Raw genomic sequence first — 21,273 nt, 5'->3', positions numbered from 1 at the left:
ACAGGGATGTGGGGGTTGATATTTTTGACCTGTGTTAGCCAGTGCCCGTGCCAGGCAAACCTGCCAAGTGCTGCTCAATGACAACCTGGCACTGTGCTGGACGGACCACCTGCTCACAAGAAAAATCACAACAGCAGGACAGAAAGGAGACAAGAAAGAAGAAAGACAAGAATCAGATGACATTGAGGTATGGAATTTTTTAGGACATGCACAAGCAATGTACGAAAGTAATAATCAAGTTACTCCTGGTTGGCCACTATGTCACTATTAGACTGTTGAGTCATTATACTATTGACCTGTGAAGACAAGTTTTGCTTGTTTTACTATGGTAAGTCTGTTTCTCTGGTAGCTCCATTTGAGAAATACAATCATTCCAAACAGCCATCTGTCGATGGTAGATGTAGATGTCCACTGCAGTGTACCTGCAGCAATTTTACTCTAGAGTAACCTTGAGCCACGGAAATGTGTAATTACTGCAAATGCAAGGTGCATTTGCCCATTTGTTTGTTAGGTCCCTTTAATGAGACAAATATTTGAAAATGTAATGAACCTGTACCTAATGACTGAAGTGGTTGAATAAATTTAAGAAAGCTGTGACCAGCATGAGTGACTACCTCAGGCACTGCTCCATCTTTAGGGATGCCATTGTGTCCTGCGTTGTCCCTCGGTACAGACCAGCTGTCCTGAGTCCCTCTACTGCAAAACAAACTGTAAACAGGTTCCATCTATGAGTGCAGATTCTGCAAATATATTAAAATAGCTAAAGAACAATTCATGAAGGTGCAGGATTTTCAGAAGCCAGTCCTATTCATCAATAAACTATCTTTGTCCAGATTTCTAGATCAATAAACATGATGCATGCATAATTCATTGAATTATAATTGAACCAAAATTATTCAGAGTGTATAATTTACAAGTACTAAGACTGTACAGTGTATTGGCACTTACCTGCGACGGTATCCAAACATGAGGAATAGAACACAGAATATTATGCAGGCAGTACCAATATGGATGCCAATGACAATGCTGCCCAGAGAGGCCTCTCCATCCCTGCATTGACACAGACTCTTCCCTCCTGGAAACAAGCATAGCACTAATGAGGAACATTGCCGTGTTGGAAAAAAAGAAAAAAGCTGTGCTGTGTACATTATGTGCCAAAGTCGCAATTGGCACATAATGTACATGTGGTTAGTATTTCCAATGTTCTACGTATTGCTGATATCATATTCTTAAGTCAAAGGTTAGACACTCCACCCAAGTCATTTCATTGATGGTTGCAGCCTGGTTGTCCCTGTGTGGAGGTTTGCCTGTAGCCCTTTCAGTGTGAGAGCTCTCTTATAGCAGCCAAAAGACCTTTCAAGAGATATTCATCCTGTGCTATAAGTTTACTTGGGATTTTGCCCAGGTATAATGTGACAAAAGAGCAATCAACTTCTACTCCAAATTTATTTCTAAAGATGAGCCAAAAAAATTGAAAACGATCACCTTTTTCTACCACTCCATCTCCAACAATGTCCAAAAACTCAAAAAATATCACATTATGTTCTCCCCACAAATCTTTCACTCTCTTCTCCTTCTGATATAGACTGTCATCATTTTTGGAGTTTGGTTTCCAATTGAATAATAAGGAAATGAGACATTTGCTGTCTTATATCTTGTATGCGTCAAAGAATATATGAACCTAATTAGGTTCATTATCCGTCACTTGCGTAATGTCTTTATTCAAATGATTTCTGATACTTGATTAAATGACTATATGTATTTCCAAAAATGCTGGACTGGTCATTAATATAATGATGATGAAGTCTAATTCATTAGGGTTAAAAGGAGTGTATGGGTTGTGAATTAATACATACTGTATGTTTGTGTAATATAGGATTACTAATTGAAATTCGACCTTCCTGATACTTTGCACTCTCTCACAGCATTTATAGATGGAATCAGGACCTGCTGAAAACTGTGCCAGGACTCAGTCTGTGATCATACTCACCAGTGGCTGGGTCACTCTTGCCCTCATCTGCCAGAGACACCAGTCTCTTAGAGCAGTCACTCTCCCCATTTCCATTGTAAGCCACCAGTTTGACTTCATACACTGCACCCAGTTCTGAAACAGAGGGCCCATACAGGAATTTGAAACAGTGTTGGGATATGTGGTCTTCTTTAAGAACAATCATACTCAGTTACCCTTTCCTTACAAAACCTACACACCGGCTATTGCAGTGGTGGTGCCAGGATTGCAAGTGCTCACCCTGAAGAATCCAAGACCAATCTAAGAATAATTATCTGTCTCTTTGTTTGATACCAAGTAATATCTTGGTCTTGTTCCTGCATTACTTCCACCTCTACTTCTTCTTACAATCATGTGTATCTGGGCTTTCTGGACTGCTTATAACTGCTCTTACAATCTCCTATTAACAAATATCCATTCTAGGCTGCTGGTAACAGTTTTTCATGCGCTGAATTTAATCGACTCAATCACCAAGAGGCACCAGCCCATTTTACAGAAATGGTCTTAAGCAGCCCCATCTTCAAATGGTAATTGTATCTTGTTTGTTGTATTTAAGTTGTGATGTGTATGTTGAGTCATGGTGCCACACCTCATATGATTAGGGAATTAACATGCGACACACTGCTGCTTCAAACATGATTATCACTGATAGCACTTCTGCTGTCAAGATCAATGTGTGTTCAGTTAATTTTCTACAGTGACAGTATGGACAGCAGCTGTTAAAATGCTTGGAGGAGCAGAGGTTGCCTGATAATTGACAGACAGACTCACTAAGGTAGATGTGCAGGCTCATTAATCTGTCAATAACCTTGCAGTATTCCGACTTTAATTTAGACTTCAGTTTAACAGAGAAGACTGTTTTCTTATGGTCAGCTTTGACTATATCACTTTGAATTTTCTGGATTTTTTTAAGTCAAGAAATAAAATCAACACAAGGAGTGGGCAACATCTTAATGATGATGATGAGATACTTATGTTTCAGTCTATTTGTTTCATTTTTATACCATCAGCAACTCTTGCCCTTTCTTAATACTGACCTTCAGTTCATTTCAGTTCATACTGATCGGTGTGGGAAGAAATGGTGGTTTTCAGTTAATTTGCTTATACGTGCTTTTGCAAATGTGACAGACAGACACCAGTCAGATAAAACATGACAAGATTTCATTTTCATCCATGCTTATGGTCAGTGATGGGGAAATTGTTGGGATTAGAGCATATTATCTGATCCCATCTGATAACATATCTGAGGGACATAAATGAGGGCAAACACTCATGTTTCCATCATTTTTGGGCACATTACATAGACTTACATTCATTTCCTGCAGACGTACGTGAACCATAAACATAACCACTACTTGCCTAACCCTAACCTTAACTTAAGTCTTCATCCTAAAATTTAATGATTTCCATTATGGGGACTTGTGTTTTGTCCCCATAACAAATTTGAAATAGACAGATTTATGTCCCCATAACATGAGTAATACATGGCCACACACACACACACACACACACACACACACACACACACACACACACACACACACACACACACACACACACACACACACACTCACCCAGTTTAGTGATGGTGTAGGCATTGATGTGACAGGGCAGCTCGATTGGCCCCTGGAAGACAGCATGGGGGACCCTGCGGTAAGATAGCCTGAAGCCTTCAGCCTTGCCAGCTTTACTGGGGAGCTCCCACAGGACCTGCACAGTGCTGGAGTTTACCACCTTGGTGAAAAAGGTGGGAGGGGTTGGCACTGGACAGAGAGCAGAGACAGAAAGAAGAATGAGAGATGAACTAGTAGATATGACAAAAACACAGGACGAACTATACTTCAGGGAGGTGATGAGAGGAGGGCAGGTGTGGTTGAAAAATGTGGTCATTGCAGCAGCTGACAGGAAGTGAATTGAAAACACAAAAGTGTATTAAAAGCACAGAATGGGAAACAAAAACTAAAGAAATATTAAACATAACAGAAGCAGTGAAAAAAGGAAATGTGGGAATTAAAGGATGGCATTTTCAATTTCATACCAAAAGCAATCTAATTTCACAGTTGAGTGGTGTTGTTCACCATTTGTATATGGAAACTGCTCACGTTGTTTTCATTGTGTCTCTGGTTACACACTGTGCAGCATGTGGAACCCACAGACGTTTACAGGACTTGTTCAATATATTTTTACACATCTTAAGCACCCAATCCTCAATAAAAATGTTCAATGAAAGTTTTTAAGCTGCCTGAGAACTGGCAATGAAATTGATTTTATTTATTTATTATTTTTGTTTTACAGCATATTGTGTCTTTGTCACATGCAGTTTACAGCATAATTCATAACTGCTTTCTGAGATGCAGTGAGATGGTGAAGCATCTCCTTATCTTTCACACATCTTAATTTCACTGTCCCACAGCAACATGTGATGCATAAATAATCTTTTCACTTTTTCAAAATTAAATAATATTCCCACTGATCTTTTCTCATCTTTTGGACAGTGACCATCATTCTTTATCATGTAAAATATTAATAAGAAAAATGAATCAGTAGACAGAGCAGAAGTGAACTCGTCAGTGTTTCATGTTCTTACCGCCCCCCAGTGTTGTAGCCACCACAGTGCGGGACTGTTGGCTTGCTCCCAGAGGAGAGTAAGCCTTCAGGAAAAGTGAATAGGTGGTGGCTGGTTCAAGGTTGGTCACATCATGTTGGAAGTCACCTTTACTGATGGCCTCCTGCAGCTCCAGACTGTCAGGCTCTGAATCACACACACGGGCACACAGGCACACAGGCACACAGGCACACACACACACACACACACACACACACACACACACACACACACACACACACACACACACACACACACACACACACACACACACACACACACACACACACACACACGCATAAGAGCATAAACACACACAAGACTTTCTATTTTGAAGAACAGTATCCTTGTACAGCAGACTCTTGCTGTGTGTGTGAGCTGACACTCACCTCCTATCTTGCGGATGTGCAGGACATATCCGATGATGTTATCAGTGACATTGGAGGGTGGCTCACTCCATGTGATCTGCAGGACATTGGTGGACAACACGCTGGCTGTGAGGCCCTCCGGGGCACTGGGCAGGTCTTTAGGCTGGGCCACGGCCAGACGGGCGCTGGCCTGGTTGGTGCCTGCACTGTTCTCGGCGATGCACTGATAGATGGCCTCATCCTCTGAGCTGATACGAGTCAGAGCCAGAGTGCTGGAGAGACAACATACAGCTGCATCAGTTCACTGGTGCTCAGAGTATAATCAGTTCACTGCTAGTCACATCTACCAGACACCACAACGAAGAGGCTGTGAGAGGGTCAGCAGTTACAGCAGCAATATCAATACTGTCTGTACAACTAAAAAGAAACTACCCACTCTACTATGACATTAATATTCATACAGCATTATTAAAGGTGGGATCATCAGTTGAGGAAACTGGCGTCTGTCCTGGGATAACAGATCATCAGGGCCACAAAGGATTGCTTTAATTAATTTGACTTCATAACTTTATTCATCTGAATGGGGAAATTTAAAAAGTGCTAACTGGTTTGGGAATATACACCAAAGCACGATATAAATTTAAACGATCAGGATCTAATAAAGGTAGCGCCTGCATTTTTATCTCATTTTGAAGTTGTATCTTACTGAGGGACCCTGTGTTAAAATCTGCTTTTGATATCTTTATTTTTTCAGTGTATATTGTGCTTGCATTACAATTTGTCATGTTATTGCATGCAGCATATTATATTTTAGCATCAGAGAACTAGTTTGTGTCTAGGTAAAATGTCATCAAGCCTCTTTTTGTGTTCTGCTGCGGGGCACTCTGAGTACACACATATAGGATAAAAACACACAATGCATAGAGAGAGGGAGAAACTGGAATGTCAGTGGTGGCCCTCAGATCAGTTTTGTCCCGGGACCCTAATACTGTTGCTCTCACTTTCATTGTCATTATTTCTACTCTATTATTACACTATGTCTACCTATAAAGGCTAGTGATACATAGAAGATGTCTCTGATGTTTATTATATATATATAATATATTATATTATATTTATTATATAATAATAATGAGATGATAGTGATATTGTATTTGTTATCATTTTATCTAATATTCCAAGTGATGGATGTAATTAGTTTGATTGTATGACATTGTTCAATCACAGAGCACACACTGATCATTGAAGGACATCCAGGATCTATCGGGCTCAGTACCACCACACTGCACAGTGCTGCCACCATGTGGTTAAAGCTGTAAAATGCAGGGCTAAAAAGGCGCTGCCATGTTTTGGAGGTTGCACAGATTTGGCTTTTGATAGAAAACCCAAACCTGCATCTGAGAATACTGCTGCTACTGCTGTAGAGGAAACCTCCCACATGTGGAAGTTTAGATCTCTGAGACGAGCCATGCCAGACCTCTGATACATCTCTCTCTTTCCATTTCTGTGCTGTTTATTTGTCAAATGTATTTTGTCTCTCTTTATGCTTGTCATATCTGCTGCCAGCTTCTCAAAGCACTACTATGGCCTGTGCCTTCTTTTCTCTTTTTTAATATCTAAATGTAACTGGCAGCAACATTTTTAGCCTGTTTTCAGAAACACTGTCATAACATATTTCAATGCAACAAAGCTGTAGGCCTACTTGTGTGCAGAGAAAGTGCGACTGCACGTTTATCTACTTTTGTAGACTTGATAAGCAGGATCATGTTGTTTCAGGCTTTACTTGTTTTCATTGAACAGTGTTTAAGTGTTGCTGTCATTTGACTGTACAGTACAAAGGTAAAAATAGAGAGATTAAAGTCAAGTCTTTAATACACTTATATCACAGTGCATCACTCACCTGTTGTTATTGGTCAGCTTGACATTGTGTCCGGGCATTAAGACCTTGCCATTCTTCAGCCAGATAAGGTGAGGCTCGGGGACACCCTGGGCCACACAGGTGAATACAGCACTGCCCCCTGCTGGTTTGGACACAGACTGCGGCCACTGTAGGAACTCAGGAGGAGCTGAGGAGAAGCGGAGAAGGAGATGAGACAAGGCATAGACAACAATAAGAATTACAATATGAAACTAAAGCATATAACAGACTTATGCTCCCCATAAACGCTGATCCACACGGCCTGCTTTTACAACTCATTAACAGCTAACACGCACTGACACTCATCACAAGGGAGTTTGTCCTCTCTCCTAACAATACATCCAGCTGGACATGTGAAGTTATCACCAGTTCTGTATCTCACCACACAGTGTAGAACTGGCCAAGTTCAAGCAGAATGGAATTATCGTGGTATAGAGTTGCACCTTTACTGCACCTTGAACATCTTAATGTGTGGAGAAATGAATGAATAGTGAAAATTAAAGTGTACTACAAGGTAACACACAAAAAAACGATTAATAGTGACCACAGATACTATTGTAAGGGAATGGAAATGTATTGTTTTACAATATGTTTCACATACACAAAGGCTTTAATGGCAAAACTTTCTGGAACCATTAAGAAAACATGCAGAACATTTCATTTATGAATAAATCGGTGTCCTTTAACTTCATATGTCAAGAGTGTCTCCCAAACTGCAGAGGACAGTCAGGTCCCTTCACACACACACACACACACACACACACACACACACACACACACACACACACACACACACACACACACACACACACACACACACACACACAGCCTGCTGACCCCAGCCAGTGTCTGTCCCAGGGCAGATGCAGGGTTGACTGCTCCTCCTGACACCCAGTTCAATATTAGAGACACAATAGACGTGCATATATATGCTGGGATATAGGCTGCGGTCCTTAAGCCTTAATGCCCCTCCCCACTTCAGCCCACGCTCAGCATCTCATTGATCTATTGACCTAAACACCCACTGTGACCCCACACCCCCACCCATCCACCTATGAGCTGAGGGGGATGTGTCAACAAAATGACCATTTCAATAAGGGCACATTCATCACTGCAGCCAGGGATTTCTCTTTCTTCTGCTGGTCAGACCAATTTGATGAGGAGCAGCTCTCACTTCATCTGAGCCAAAACGAAACTCTTGAACCAAACAACAGAAGAAGTGAAAACGGCAGCGTTAGGTGTGTGTGCTTGTTATGTTTTACCATAACAAAAGTGCTGATATCAGTTTTGGGGTTTTAAAAAACACTAACACAGATTAAGTCTGTGTAAATGGGCCACAGCACTGATATAAATGGGGCAGACAAATTAAATCAAACAAAACTGATCTTACAGTTCAGTCAACACCTCTCTAAATCAACTTCAACAACTGAACATTTAGAACTGTTGTATTAGACTACATTAATATGAGCAAGCTGTAGCAAACAGACTGGATCTATACATTTATACATTTATATATAGATTTTATACATCAGACCACAGCTGTAACTTCAAGAATGGAAAACTATTCACAGACTCAAAAGACCTTAAGGAGGCTTTTCTGAACAGTCTAGAAGTGTTGTTTGGTGGGCTGCTGAATAAAGGCATCATCATCAGGATATTAGATTTGTCTCTGTCCACAAGAGCCGCTGAGAGGAGCATTACTGAAAACACTGAAAACCAGACACAGTATGTCTACACACTTAAAAGAAGGCCCAGTTTACATTTTTGTATTGCTAGCACAAATGCAACTCTCTTATTATCATAAACAAGGTCAAACATCCACTATTAGTATAACTATCAGTGCATAGATTAAAAATTAATTATGTGTTAACAAATGCCACTGACACATCGGTTGTCTTCCTCTCTCTAACCTGACGCCCATCATGGAAAAAGGTTGCCGATACCTGCAGTGTTTTAGATTTCTGAAGGAATTTCTCCTGCATTCATGACTATAAAATGAATTTGCAGAAATATTGCTTGTGTTAATTAATCTGTCACAGGGAGCATCATTTTGCTGCTCTGAGAAGCAGGAAGTTCTCTGGATAACTGCTGACTCAGAGTGTCACACTCCCTCCTGCTTGCTGGGATAAATCCCATGTCTGCTTTCACCTGTTTAAACCATAGTTACGTGCTGCTAGAGTCACCTGCAGTATACCTTGTGCAGTGAGTTGAAAGTATCTCAAACTGATTTTGCGACACACTGGAAACATACAGAGGCCTGAAAGGTCTAAAACACACTCACATTTATAAAACACTATAGCAAGTTTTCGATGGTCAGCAGTAACATAAAGTACAAGTGAATTGTAGAAAGTGGACTGGTGCAATACTGATGTGCAAAAACAACAAAATCAAGTTCAATGCAATGTTTCTTTCATTGTCACTGTCACATCAGCCCCCCCCGTGTGTGTGTGTTTGATCTCTCAGGGGAGATAGCTTTCCATCCTTTCATCTGCTCAGCTGTCCGAGCACCATGTTAGAAAGCGTCAGGCATCCTCAGCTGACCATTCATCAGTTGATCAATACTCTGTATTGATCAGTGATTCTGTTGACCTTGAGTTTCACTACACCTCATACCTCATCTCATTATGTTTAGCCCCTTTGTTTGCAGCCTGCTTGGGGGGTTCCTTACATCTGTCCTCTGCTTGGACAGGCACTGAGCTTAATTAGATTTACATGTGTGAGCCATACGGTGTCAGTGTCCCCATAAACTGACTATTATATAGTTGTGCCTAATGATGTTATGTAGCTGAGGATGTGCATCAATCCTGCGCGCAAAATGTCACTAAAGCAAGTACAAAAGTATGAGCAGTGGATTTAAACATTAACACATTAAGGTGCTCTGAGGAACATCATCTTTCAGAGGCTCTGCTGTAATAAACTTCAAAGACTATTCAAACAGTAATGCTTCTTTTTGGAGATCCTATAATTTCTTAATAATTTCCTATCACGTTACCTGGGAAACATCTTTGAGTTGGACAGTAGGAGCTCTTGTGATTAAATATGAACTTAGTATATTACTAGATCTTAATGCTACATTTTAAAGAGTGACTGTGTGTTTCAATATGGACAGTTGTGTGAGAAGCACTGAAGTATTGACTTTACTTTATCATTACCACACTGAAAAAACTGTCCTGCATTTCACATTCTACTTGAAGAAAAATGTGTTGGCAAAACTTACTTGAATGACCAGAAGGAAAAGTACTCATCATGCAGAATGGATGCTTTCAGTGTCTTATTTTATCATATCTTAAACATTATTATAATAACTGTAGAGCTATCAGATAAATACTATGGGATAAAGTACAAATAAAAAAGTATACATCCACACTTAAGTAAATGTACTTCTGTACATGTACTCTGTTAAAGTGATAAATCCTGAAATGATCAGAATTAGTATATTCATAGTACCTACTAAGTTATGTTACATTGATTGTTCTTCCATTTTGACACATTCTTTTTAAAATAAACTAAAACCCTGCAGTAAATTACATAATAATTATATATAATGTCATATTTGTATTTTTCACCACATTTGGGCGAGAAGCTCTGTGGCTCAGCATGTGATACTTATTCTCCCTCATAGTGGGAAAGATTTTGATGCTGATGTTAATAGAAAACGTGAGAAGTGAAGTGAAGCCCACACTGGGATCTGCATGATAAAAGATCTGCAGTCTGGAAACGTGGACATAAATGAGGGGAGGGGGGAATGGCTGGCCATCCTTTGTGTGTCTTTACGTTGTGACACCCTGGTTGCCCTCACCCCTCTGCCAGGATGCTATCCATCTTCCAGCCCTCCCAAATTAACCCTGAGACCACACCTCCCTTCTCCTTCCACCTCCCTATCTGTCCGTCCTGACTGCACCGCCTCCTCCCTCACTCCAACCGTTTTCACAGACATAGACCCTGAATCCTTCTGTTGAGGTCAGGGGTCAGGGATTTGAGGTTGCAGGTCATTCCTCACCCCCTTCCCTCCCCCTGCAACCCCCTCCTGCACCTTGCACCCTGCATTGACCGTCTGGTTGTGCTCCACATTTCGTCTCTCTGTATGTTGTCCTCTTTGTCCCTTCATCCTGACCATGACCATGGACACACACAGACAGGCTGACACACAGACTGTGTGAAAGTTCAGACATTGACTAACCTTCACACTTCAAATGCAAACAGCAGCCAGCCTCACTGATCCCCACTGAACTTGACATCAGCTGAATAGTGAAAGCAGGTTTTCTCTATGACTACCTTTTTAAATTTTTCACTTATTTGAGCACATAAATGTTAAACACACTTTCCAGCATGTACAAATAGCAATGGAGGGCATATCCTACTTAAAACAATAATATTGTAACACAATGTATATGTCTTATCACATGAGGCTTAATATCAAATCATCTGAGATGTGATATGATGTCATGTCACACATGATATTAAACTTTCACACTTGTCCATTTGAACAGATTAGTATATGACCCAAAGTTATTAGAGGCTGTCATCTTATTAAAACTGACACTAATCTCAGCTCTCTCCTGCTACAGTTTTGGGATAATGATCTAATTTTGGACACACCACTGCAGAATAATGTGGACATTTCCACTTCTACATTTAAACACATGTGAAGCTCTGTAAAGCACTTTGTGGGTGGTCATGTTAGTGGGTGTCCAAAGAGTCAAGCTCTTTGTTCTCTCTCAACACCCAAAAAGAAAGCAAATTGATCAATAAATTAATGAATACATTAGAGATCAGCCCCCTCTACCCTCAGCTACACCAGAGGCACTGCCAATCACAGTGAGAGAGTGACAGGACAAAGTATTGATTGATCTGGTCAAAGAGTCGGACACAACAGAAAGAGAGAGATGGATGGATGGATGAAGGCAAACCTCAATCATAGGAATATAGATTGAAGTCGTTGAGATTACAAGAAATCTGATCAATTGAGTGGGAGCTGTTTTTAGAATAATACAATATTCTGTAATTCTCTCAATTGTTGATTTAAAATACACAACATTTATTGTGTTTAAGGTGCACTCCCCAATTTTATTGTAGCACCCCACGGCACCAACAAACTGCATTGTTTTCTCTCAGCTCTCTGTCAGTGCTGTGAGGCTCAGGCAAAGCTGAGTGAACATCCACAGGGATCTTTGTCAATACAAATCATCATCTCGTTGACATTATACCTAACCATTTTCATTTCCAATGTACAGTACCATATGTATATATAAAATTCTGTGGCATGCTTAGATGATCAGGAGTAATTTATTATATTATGCATTATAATGTAATTTATACAATATGTCAGTCATTGTAAATGGACTAACACGTTTAGAAACAACACTGTCTGTGAAATGTTAAAATATGAAAGTATTTTTTAAAGTCGTAAAGTGACCACATACAGAAGAGCTGTACCCAGTTGAGTTCAGTGTTGTGTGTTGTAGCTCGTTCTGACCTTTTCATTTTACAGATAGCTTGCTAAAAACAAGTAGTGACTTAAGTCTGCTTCAGAAATGTGTAGAAACTAATTTTACATATAAATCTCAGCTGACACAACTCTGTTATATGCTGTATCTGTATATCTGGAGGACCTTTACAAAGCCTGAAAAAACAACCCTTATAATGTCATCAGGCTTATCTTAGCTTTGGCTTGGAGACTAAAAATATATAACAGAAAGCCTGCTTCAAACTGTGGGCATAAGGTTCGAAAGATATTGACATTGGCATTGCAGCTGATGGTCTAATGAAAAGATGCTCTTAGTTTATGGGAAATATGTTTTTGATATTTGATTCATACAATGGACTAAAGGTTTGGAAATGAGCCACTGTTGGACAGACTGTGATTGTGTTTAATCTTTCCCTCACAAGTCTCCCAACTTTAGAGAAGTACAATAAAATAAAACCAATTGAGTACCACTTCAATACTCTTTATCCAAGCAAAACTAAAAATATCTCAATGGAAGCTTCAAAGTAACTGGCACCATCTAGCTGATACCATTTTCATTGGTTAAATCTACAATACTTCTTTCTGAGGTGCAGTGAAACAGAAGGATAAAATACTGAGTGAATGAGCACAGACACTCCCTCTCTGTGTCTATGCAGTACTGTGTACAGAATGGATGTGTCAAATTTCACTCTTGTGACTTACAGGAACATATATCATCTACAGAGAAACCAGAGCTACCCTGGTAATTAAAAATGTTACACTTAAACACTCCTTTTTGCTCATCTCCTTGTGCTCCTGTTAACACTCTGGGAGGTGACCTGCTAATTGATCTGGCCTCAGAACAGCCAATTAAAACACAGCTAATGACAGTGAGAAATATGAGTGGGTTGAGTGTTTGGACATCTGTAGGGTGATGGATGAGTCCACATCAGAGAACCCTCCATTCCCCTCATCCCCCCACAAACACACACCTCACTGAACACTGGTGTCAATGCTTAATTGTTAGAGAAGAACTAGAAGAGATGTGCATATGTGTGTGTGTGTGTGGTGGAGGTGGGGAGGGGTCACCCCAATAGTGTCACCATACACCATACAGCAGGCCCATGCTTTCAGCCTCCACCCCCACTAAACAGTCAAGGGCAAAGGTGAGAAGAAAGGGTGGAGCTTTGCTATTGACGTTATCCTCACCCCCACCCCAGTTCATATAGTCACACACAGGATCTATCATGGAGGTCTAGTAAGCACAAGTAATTAAACAAAGGCTGCAACAATTGCTGCATGTTTGCTGGAGAGAATCTATCTGTATCAGATGGTCAAAATACTAAACAGTGTGTACAGTATGTCTGCATGGCAGTTTCTATCTGTTCAAATTAGGGCTGTCAGTTTAACGCGTTAATTAGATTAATTAATTATGCTGCAAATTAACGCGCTATAAAAATTAACGCAATTAATCATGAGTGGCAAGTCAATGCGCAAGCATTTTAAATTTGGCCCTTTGAGTGACCCGTAGGCTGCAGTGGCAGGTCGCATCCTACCTGCGCCACTAGTCAAAAGCAGGGTGACAACAGACATGGATGCGACACCGGAGAGCGAGGCAAGTCTACTTGGACCTTTGAACGGCAAGTTTATTTATAAAAAGAACAAAGACGGGACTATTAACAAGAACGCAGTGGTTTGTACCTTGTGTAAAAAAGAATTTTCCTATCACCATAGCAGCTCCAGCCTGAATTATCATTTAAACGCTAAAGAAGAAGAAGAAACGTACTTTATTAATCACATTACACAAGGTGTTAGTTGCACTACACGCCATGCTTTTCCGTGAAATTAGTTTTTTCCGCATTTGACCCATCCTCGATCTGTCGATCCTCCGCGGCAGACCAGGCAACGCTGACGCCCGTGCCCGGGGACCAGTGCTCCTTTGTCACCATCGGTCAGGTGGTGATCTTCTTGCATGTTTTTAGTTAACACGGGGAGAACAACAGAAAGGCCCCTTTTTCCTCGAGCAGCAGGCACCAAGGCATGGTGGAGGACACGCCACCAGCGCCCACAGCGGGATTCGAACCGGGGACCTTCTAGCTGTGAGGCGTCAGTGTTACCACTTGTGCCACCATGCTAAATATGTAGTTGCTGCTAGTGCCGCTAGTGCTACCGTGAGCTCACTCCGCCAACCCACACTTGCTGAGTTAGGAAAACGAATGAGCAAAGCCACGACAGAAAAACTGACAAACTCAATCGCAAAGTGGGTTGCTGCTGATTGCAGGCCGATTTCAGTCGTGGAAGACGAGGGCCTAAAAGAGGCGTTTCAGATAGCGTCATCTGAATTTCATTTATGAAGCACACTTCACCAATAAAAATGTGGATATCAAATCTTCTCTTCTTGGTGAATTCAATTGATTAATCATGCACTACAATTTTGTAATGTCCTAGAATTCAAATTCTTTATTTGGGGACCTTTAGCAGATATGAGATTAAAATGCGATTAATTCGATTAATTAATTACAAATCCTGTAATTAATTAGATTAATTTTTTTAATCGCCTGACAGCACTAGTTCAAATACATTTCAAACTAATGTAATTTCTCTTAGTTTCTACCTTTAATATCTCCACTCAGCTCTCTCTTCCCTGACTCCACCATGTCCTGCACTGATGAGTTTTTCTATTAAAGGAACAGTCCAGCATCTGTGGCGCTGTGGGCGCTGAGGGTGTGTCCTACACCATGCCTTTGGTGCCTGCTGACCTTTATCTCGAGGAAAGGGGCCTTTCTGTGTGGAGTTTACATGTTTTCCCCGTGTTCACCTGGGGTATCCTCCATAAAAAAACCCTCTAAAAACATGCAAGAAGATCACCACCTGACCAATGGTGATGAAGAAGGAACTGGTCCCCGGCGCCGCTGTCAGCTGGCAGCCCACCACACCTGGTCTGCCGTGGAGGAAGGGCTTACCAGGATGGGCTAAACGCGGAAGAAGAGTTTCACCTACGCATGGCATGTGTGCATGTTGTGTAGCGCGTGACGAATGAAGGATGTCTGTCTCAGGAAGTGTACTTGCTTGTCTTCCCCACACTCAGATGCTTAAGGTGACTTTCAGGTTAGGACATATTTAACCTAGATTAGCACGAGGCAAAAGTGTAAAAAATATGCACAGCATGTCCAAAGTCCTGTCCATATAGTGGCATTGGCAGGTTTAAAAATCACTGCTGTTGGAAGTTCATGTCTTCACTTTTGTCAGAGGTAATCAAGCAGAGCTAAGCTACGCTAAACACACGTTATATCTATTTCTGTATCAGGGCCATAGCTGGCACTGAGAAGAAAAAGTGGGATCTTAATGAGTAACATATATGAAATTGTAAACATACAGTAATAACTTTGAGATTATTTGCCTGCATACATTCATACATTTCTGACACGGTCTTGCACTGGGGAAAGATTTGGACTGATGGACTTTAAGCCATGAACTTATGACTTACAATGATCTTCTCACCTGATGTAGATATGATAGCAAAGAGACGTATTTACAAAAACTGTCCCTTGTTAACAAAATGCCCTGTCTGTAGGGGAAGTCAACACTAAACCAGTGGCCAGTAGTGACGGCTTTGCTCAAGAACACCAAGATACAGTGTCAGTATGGCCTCACCTTGAACCACGAGTCGTCCGAGTGCAGTCCGTCTCATTCTGGTGCCGGGCCGATTGGCAGCACACACATACACGCCAGAGTGCTGCAGGGAAACATCTGAGATCATCAGGTTCCCTGTCCCCAGAACCTGGATACCTTCCACCCCAATGGATCGCCCGTCTGATGGACACAGACAAAGAGACACACAGACATGGTTTGTGAAATAGCAGGATGTTATTAAGAAATATGCCTCCTTTCATATGCGTTGTTTTTTTGTTTTTTTTTTAGCATTTTCCAGTCGTACCTAGCCTGCTCCAGGAAACAATAGGTCTTGGGTTTCCTGTGGCAATGCACTCCAAGATGGCCGTCTGATGGACCGTGATGGTCAGATTCTGGGGTCCTGACAGGATCACTGGCTCCTTGTAGATTCTGGGAGCTCCACCTGGATAGATGAAGGAAAGCAAAAAGTAAATATGATGAGATGACAAAATACAACTGCAGAAACAATAAATGAGTGTATAGTGACAGGTGTATCTGGTGCTGATGTCAATTCGCAGTAACCAGGAGACTGTTTTTATTCTTTTCACTTACTTTGAAATTGTCAATCATTTCTATAGCACTATTGACAAAATGGGTCAAAGAAATGTGCAACTTTCACCGAAGACAACAGGGTTCACATCCCATGACAAACTAACAATGAATGATCTTTTCTTAAAACACAACCAAGTAGTTTTGGTGCCTAAACCTAACCAAACTACATTAACCACACGTCGGAAAGGCTTTACGGCAGAAAGGCCTTGTGTGTTCTTGTGTGTTGCTGAGAGGAGAACGCATTGACAGAATGTGTCTGGGTCTCATATAGTGAGTAAAGGCTACTTTGTGCTGTATGAGATGCCGAGTGGCACGACAAAGTAGCCATATTTGATGCTCTGGGAATGAGAACAGGTTACAATTTGCAGTTCACTCAAGCGCTGTGTGGTCATAATGTGCTCTCTATTGAAATTCATCAGAAACTGTGCTGACAGCACTGAATAATTGTTGCTTCCTCATCATAACTGTATCATGTTTTTTAATTAAAGACCACACTCTGTTCCATTGATTTATTCATGAAAAATTCAGGATTTGAAAGGACCACAAGTGTCTCCATCCTTGATACATACACGTTATCTGTAAATAACTGAACTTTGGAATATTCACAGAAACTATAAAGGACACCAACACAATAAAAAAGAGAAAAAAAAACGTGAAACAAGTGAAACAAGTACAAGTACCTCTGCTGGCACACGGACATATTCCATATATCTGTACAGTTTATACTGTATATACAGGCATGAATATTGTAGCTAGAGCCAGGGGGAACAGAACTCCCGAGTGTTCATTCTACAGAGGTACTATAAGTCACTAATTGAATTGAGACAACTTCTGTTGTGATTTGGCGCTATACAAATGAATAAAATTGAAATTGAATTGAATTAATTGGTACTTGTATGTTACATGCTACGTGTATGTGCACATACCAGTGATGTTGAGCATAGCGTCATGGCTGTAGCGAGTGTTGGCAATGTTGGTGGCAACACAGCGGAAAACCCCAGCATCCACCTGCCTCACGCCCGTCACCTGGAGAATACCCATTGGCAGGAGAGTGTACCTGGAGAGGGGGGGGAGGTGAGGGTGCAGGTGAGGTGCTGGAAACTATACAAATGTGCACTGCCATGGCCTCTTTAATGTTCAGGGTCTAATAAGTGCAGTTTGCCTTTTTTTTTCTTTTCTTAGTTCTCTCAACCTTCTGACCAGTCATGTCAATTAGAGGAAAATACCAATTGAGTAGCTGTCACATTATAGTGCATGATACATGAGTCAATTGAGTTTATACAGTGGTGTGCATGAATCTGGTTACCTGGTGTCGGTGGTATTGAGTGGTGTTCTGTCTCTCTCCCAGGTGATGTTGGCCTCAGGTACTCCGTTGATCTGACACTGGAAACGAGCGACGCCTCCCTCATCCACAGACATGGACACTGGGTGGGTGTGGAACTTAGGAAGAGCTGAGGACATCAAAATGACGTCATCAGGGTTATCTCAGACTGAGTGTGAATACAGATTTCTAATCAAAAGTCACATTTCTTATTTCTCCACTTCTCTTTCTTGGTATTTCAAACTTGGATGAAGAGGACAAACCTGGATAAAGATTTGTTCTTACACAATCTGCTACTGTTACAATTTACAACAATTTGAATGTTGTAGTTTGCCAAGCTGTTTCCTGAAACCATTTTTGTTGTGAGCAAAAACTTTAAAAACAGATACCAGTTTATTCATCCATGTGCTCATTTAGCAATCTGTGCACACAGATTTTCACATCAATATTTTTCTCTCTACCATGTGTCCTCCAAGGGGCTCAGTAAATTCCAGGATTAAATGAGCAGCACACACCACATTTAGCCTTTGGGAATACAGGACATGGTGAAGTATGGCCAACAAAACTGTGCACATAAAGAATATGTCATGATTTATGATTACAAAGGCTACACATAATTTTGAAATTAGCTAAAAGATATCTAATCCAAACCAAAACTCTGCTCCAAGTCTAAACAACATTGAACGGTAAGTAATACACAGAAGGTTGAATGAAATTCATCATTTCAAATGGTCATATTAGTTTATGATTTACGTACATACAGTAAATCATTAACTGATGTGACCATTTGAAATGAAGAATTTCATTGACTAAAATAGGATTACCACTCCACACTTCCACTCACATTCAAGTACACACACATAAACACACACAACTACAAACACCTATGCACAGGATGCCTATTAACCTAGTGGCCATAATCAATAAGGGTGTATGCCATAGAGGAGGGGTCTGCAAATGAGAGAGCATCACCATGGCAACTCATTGCATTGAGGTAAGACCAGGTCAAGAAAGCCATAATTCTTCCGGATTACCCATAAACGCCTGGTTTTATTGGTTTGACGAGGGAAGGGGGTGTGGGGGGGTCCACTCAAGTAGTGCAGGTGTGTGTGTTTGGCTGCGTGTTTAGCCATGTTGCCATGTACAGTAATCTACATGCAGTATAATTTATAGGTTTTCCATAATGAGAAGGTGGTATGTTTGGCGTGGGGTCTGGGAGCCTGTTCCCTCTGACAACAAAGGATCAAAGAGTCCAAAGGGGGCTTGGGTTGCCAAGTATGATGCAGGGGTGTTCACTATAGCTAGCTGGGAATGTACTGTGAATGTCCACTGTGGTTGTATAGATACATAATTAATTTAAAGGTTGCAGTAAACCTCACTGAGTGGGGCCAAAAACAGGTTCTGGAAAACAAAATTTTGCAAGCACTATAGGGAAGGCAGAGGGTCTTCATACAACAAATTTACAAAATTTACAAGATTCACAAAAATTATAATTTAATAGTAAATAGATCATATGAAGAATGCAATTCAATCTGTCTTTGTGTCTCCAGTTTCCTACTCAACTCGTGCACTGTGAGAAACTTGCTCATCAGGGAATAAGATAATCAGTAATATTATTTCATCCAGTCTCTCAGTAATATCACTGTTCCAAAGGAAATGTCATTGCATGGCATGCATACACACAGTAGATTGTTACAGTCATGTGCTGCGTTGCAAACACTTACATGCCAACAGGACTTTGGCCTTACGGCTGACCAGCATGCCGTAGCGATTTTGGGCAGCACAATCGTACTCGCCCATATCTGCGTCACTCCCCTGTCTGCGTTTCTGGAAGCTCTGGATGAACAGTGTGCCATTCGCTAGCACCCGAACCCGCGCACTGGTGGGTAAAGGCACCCCATTTTTACGCCACATAACCATAATCGGTTCTTCGCCCTGTACTAGACAGTCCAGCATGAGCGGGCGCTCCCTCACTGCAATCACATCACTGGGCTCTAGCAGGAAAGACAGCTCCGAGGCCCGACAGCCACCTGCAGACAGAAAAGGGACAGTTATCAGAGAGAGAAGAGCTACATGAAAGCTCATCTGCTTGCTTGAAATGATCATTTATTGTCCAATCCAGAGTAATATTCAAACGCAGAAATTTAACCAGGGTATGTAATCCCAGTAAACCACTGCAAACACTGGGAAAGTTGTTGAAGGCCCTATAGAGTTCAAGACACACAGTCTATATCTCTACAAACTGAAATGAAGTGATAGTAAACTAATGGAAAGAACTGAGTTCTGGGTAAGTTTTGAAATCAGTCAGTGTGACCTATCTATTAAACACACACACACACACACACACACACACACACACACACACACACACACACACACACACACACACACACACACACAGAGAGCCATATTTAGCAAACAGTTGAGGTCTTTGTGGGCCAACTTTAACTTCAGTTCATTTAAAGAGTACTTGCACATACTTTTGAGACATAGCTCTGAGAGGAATTACTGACATCTACACTCCATTGGTTTGTTGAAAAAAAAAAACTTGAAAAAAAAAAAATTAAGGTGGAAATAAAACCTTCAACTTCAGTGTGTTCAAACTTGTACTCAAGGCCAGTAGCACCTACAATGTTTACATTTTCAGCAAATGGATAGATAAGAAAATCTTGCCCCAACATGGAATGCGTCATATGTGGGAAAGCAACCTTGAACTGCAGGAGTGTTTTGTATAAAGACATTGGAATATTGTGGTGGATCATAGAAAATGTGATCTATTTTTCATCTCAAACCCACAAACATCCCATGGCTCCAGAGACAATAGCACAGGGGGAGCCTGCTCTGTCAGACACGAAGCCTCAGGGAACCCTATCGGAATTGCCCGAAAAACCTCACTCGACACCAAAAAACATTTAATTTGATTGATGGTGCATTTGGTTTTGCTGCCTATAACGCTTTTACTGAAGACAAACCACAATGGGGGTTGAATACCGGCGAGCCATCCAGCCAGAGAGGGCAACAACAAAACCCGAGTTGGGGAGGAGAACACTGGCAAGGGTTGCAGGGGTCAAGTTAGGAGCACCTCCATTGAAGCAGAGACCAGTTGTGACAATAGTGTTGTGATTATGCTTATTTGCACCCAACCCACAGCAACCTCTGTAAAAAATCCCGTCAGCCACCATGCACCCAAGGCCACCATCTGCCCCTTCTTATGCATCCCCACCACCCCTCCCATCTCTTCCCATCCTTTCAGATCCATCTCTGAGGTGACTTTCCCATGCCACTAGAGCTCTTTCCTCACCCTTTTCCCCTTTCCTCCATGACCTTGGTGACACTCCCAGTCTCCCCATCTTTTTTGTTTTGGTCCTCATATGCAAAAAGCC

The 21,273-nt window shown here is 41.3% G+C and overlaps 2 protein-coding genes across 2 annotated transcripts in view; one reads left to right on the top strand and one right to left on the bottom strand.

The window, feature by feature from the left end:
* chtopa (chromatin target of PRMT1a) overlaps positions 1-21,273 on the top strand; it is a 214,866-nt gene that overhangs the window by 135,296 nt on the left and 58,297 nt on the right. The window lies entirely within an intron of this gene.
* LOC139346181 (immunoglobulin superfamily DCC subclass member 3) lies at positions 35-21,149 on the bottom strand. The gene is made up of 14 exons (XM_070985128.1): positions 21,077-21,149; positions 19,615-19,920; positions 17,876-18,020; positions 17,496-17,626; positions 16,283-16,420; positions 16,000-16,158; positions 6,882-7,047; positions 5,003-5,253; positions 4,596-4,760; positions 3,583-3,771; positions 1,991-2,104; positions 949-1,075; positions 615-708; positions 35-109 (listed from the first exon to the last, which is right to left on the bottom strand). The coding sequence occupies exons 1-14, from the start codon at positions 21,147-21,149 to the stop codon at positions 35-37; spliced, it is 2,133 nt and encodes a 710-aa protein (XP_070841229.1).

This window comes from Chaetodon trifascialis, chromosome 17, assembly GCF_039877785.1.
Source record: "Chaetodon trifascialis isolate fChaTrf1 chromosome 17, fChaTrf1.hap1, whole genome shotgun sequence".
Classification (NCBI taxonomy): domain Eukaryota; kingdom Metazoa; phylum Chordata; class Actinopteri; order Chaetodontiformes; family Chaetodontidae; genus Chaetodon; species Chaetodon trifascialis.
The sequence above is the reverse complement of the archived record's forward strand: the minus strand, read 5'-3'. Positions and strand labels throughout refer to the sequence as shown.

Bases quoted from the DNA above. Each gene is read 5' to 3' on its own strand.
- LOC139346181 (XM_070985128.1), bottom strand. From the start codon at position 21,149: ATGGATCTGAAAGGATGGGAAGAGATGGGAGGGGTGGTGGGGATGCAT. The intron at 17,627-17,875 runs GTAACCAGATTC...CCCCCTCTCCAG, and splicing joins CTCAATACCACCGACACCAG to GTACACTCTCCTGCCAATGG. The intron at 16,421-17,495 runs GTATGTGCACAT...TCATCTATCCAG, and splicing joins CGCTATGCTCAACATCACTG to GTGGAGCTCCCAGAATCTAC.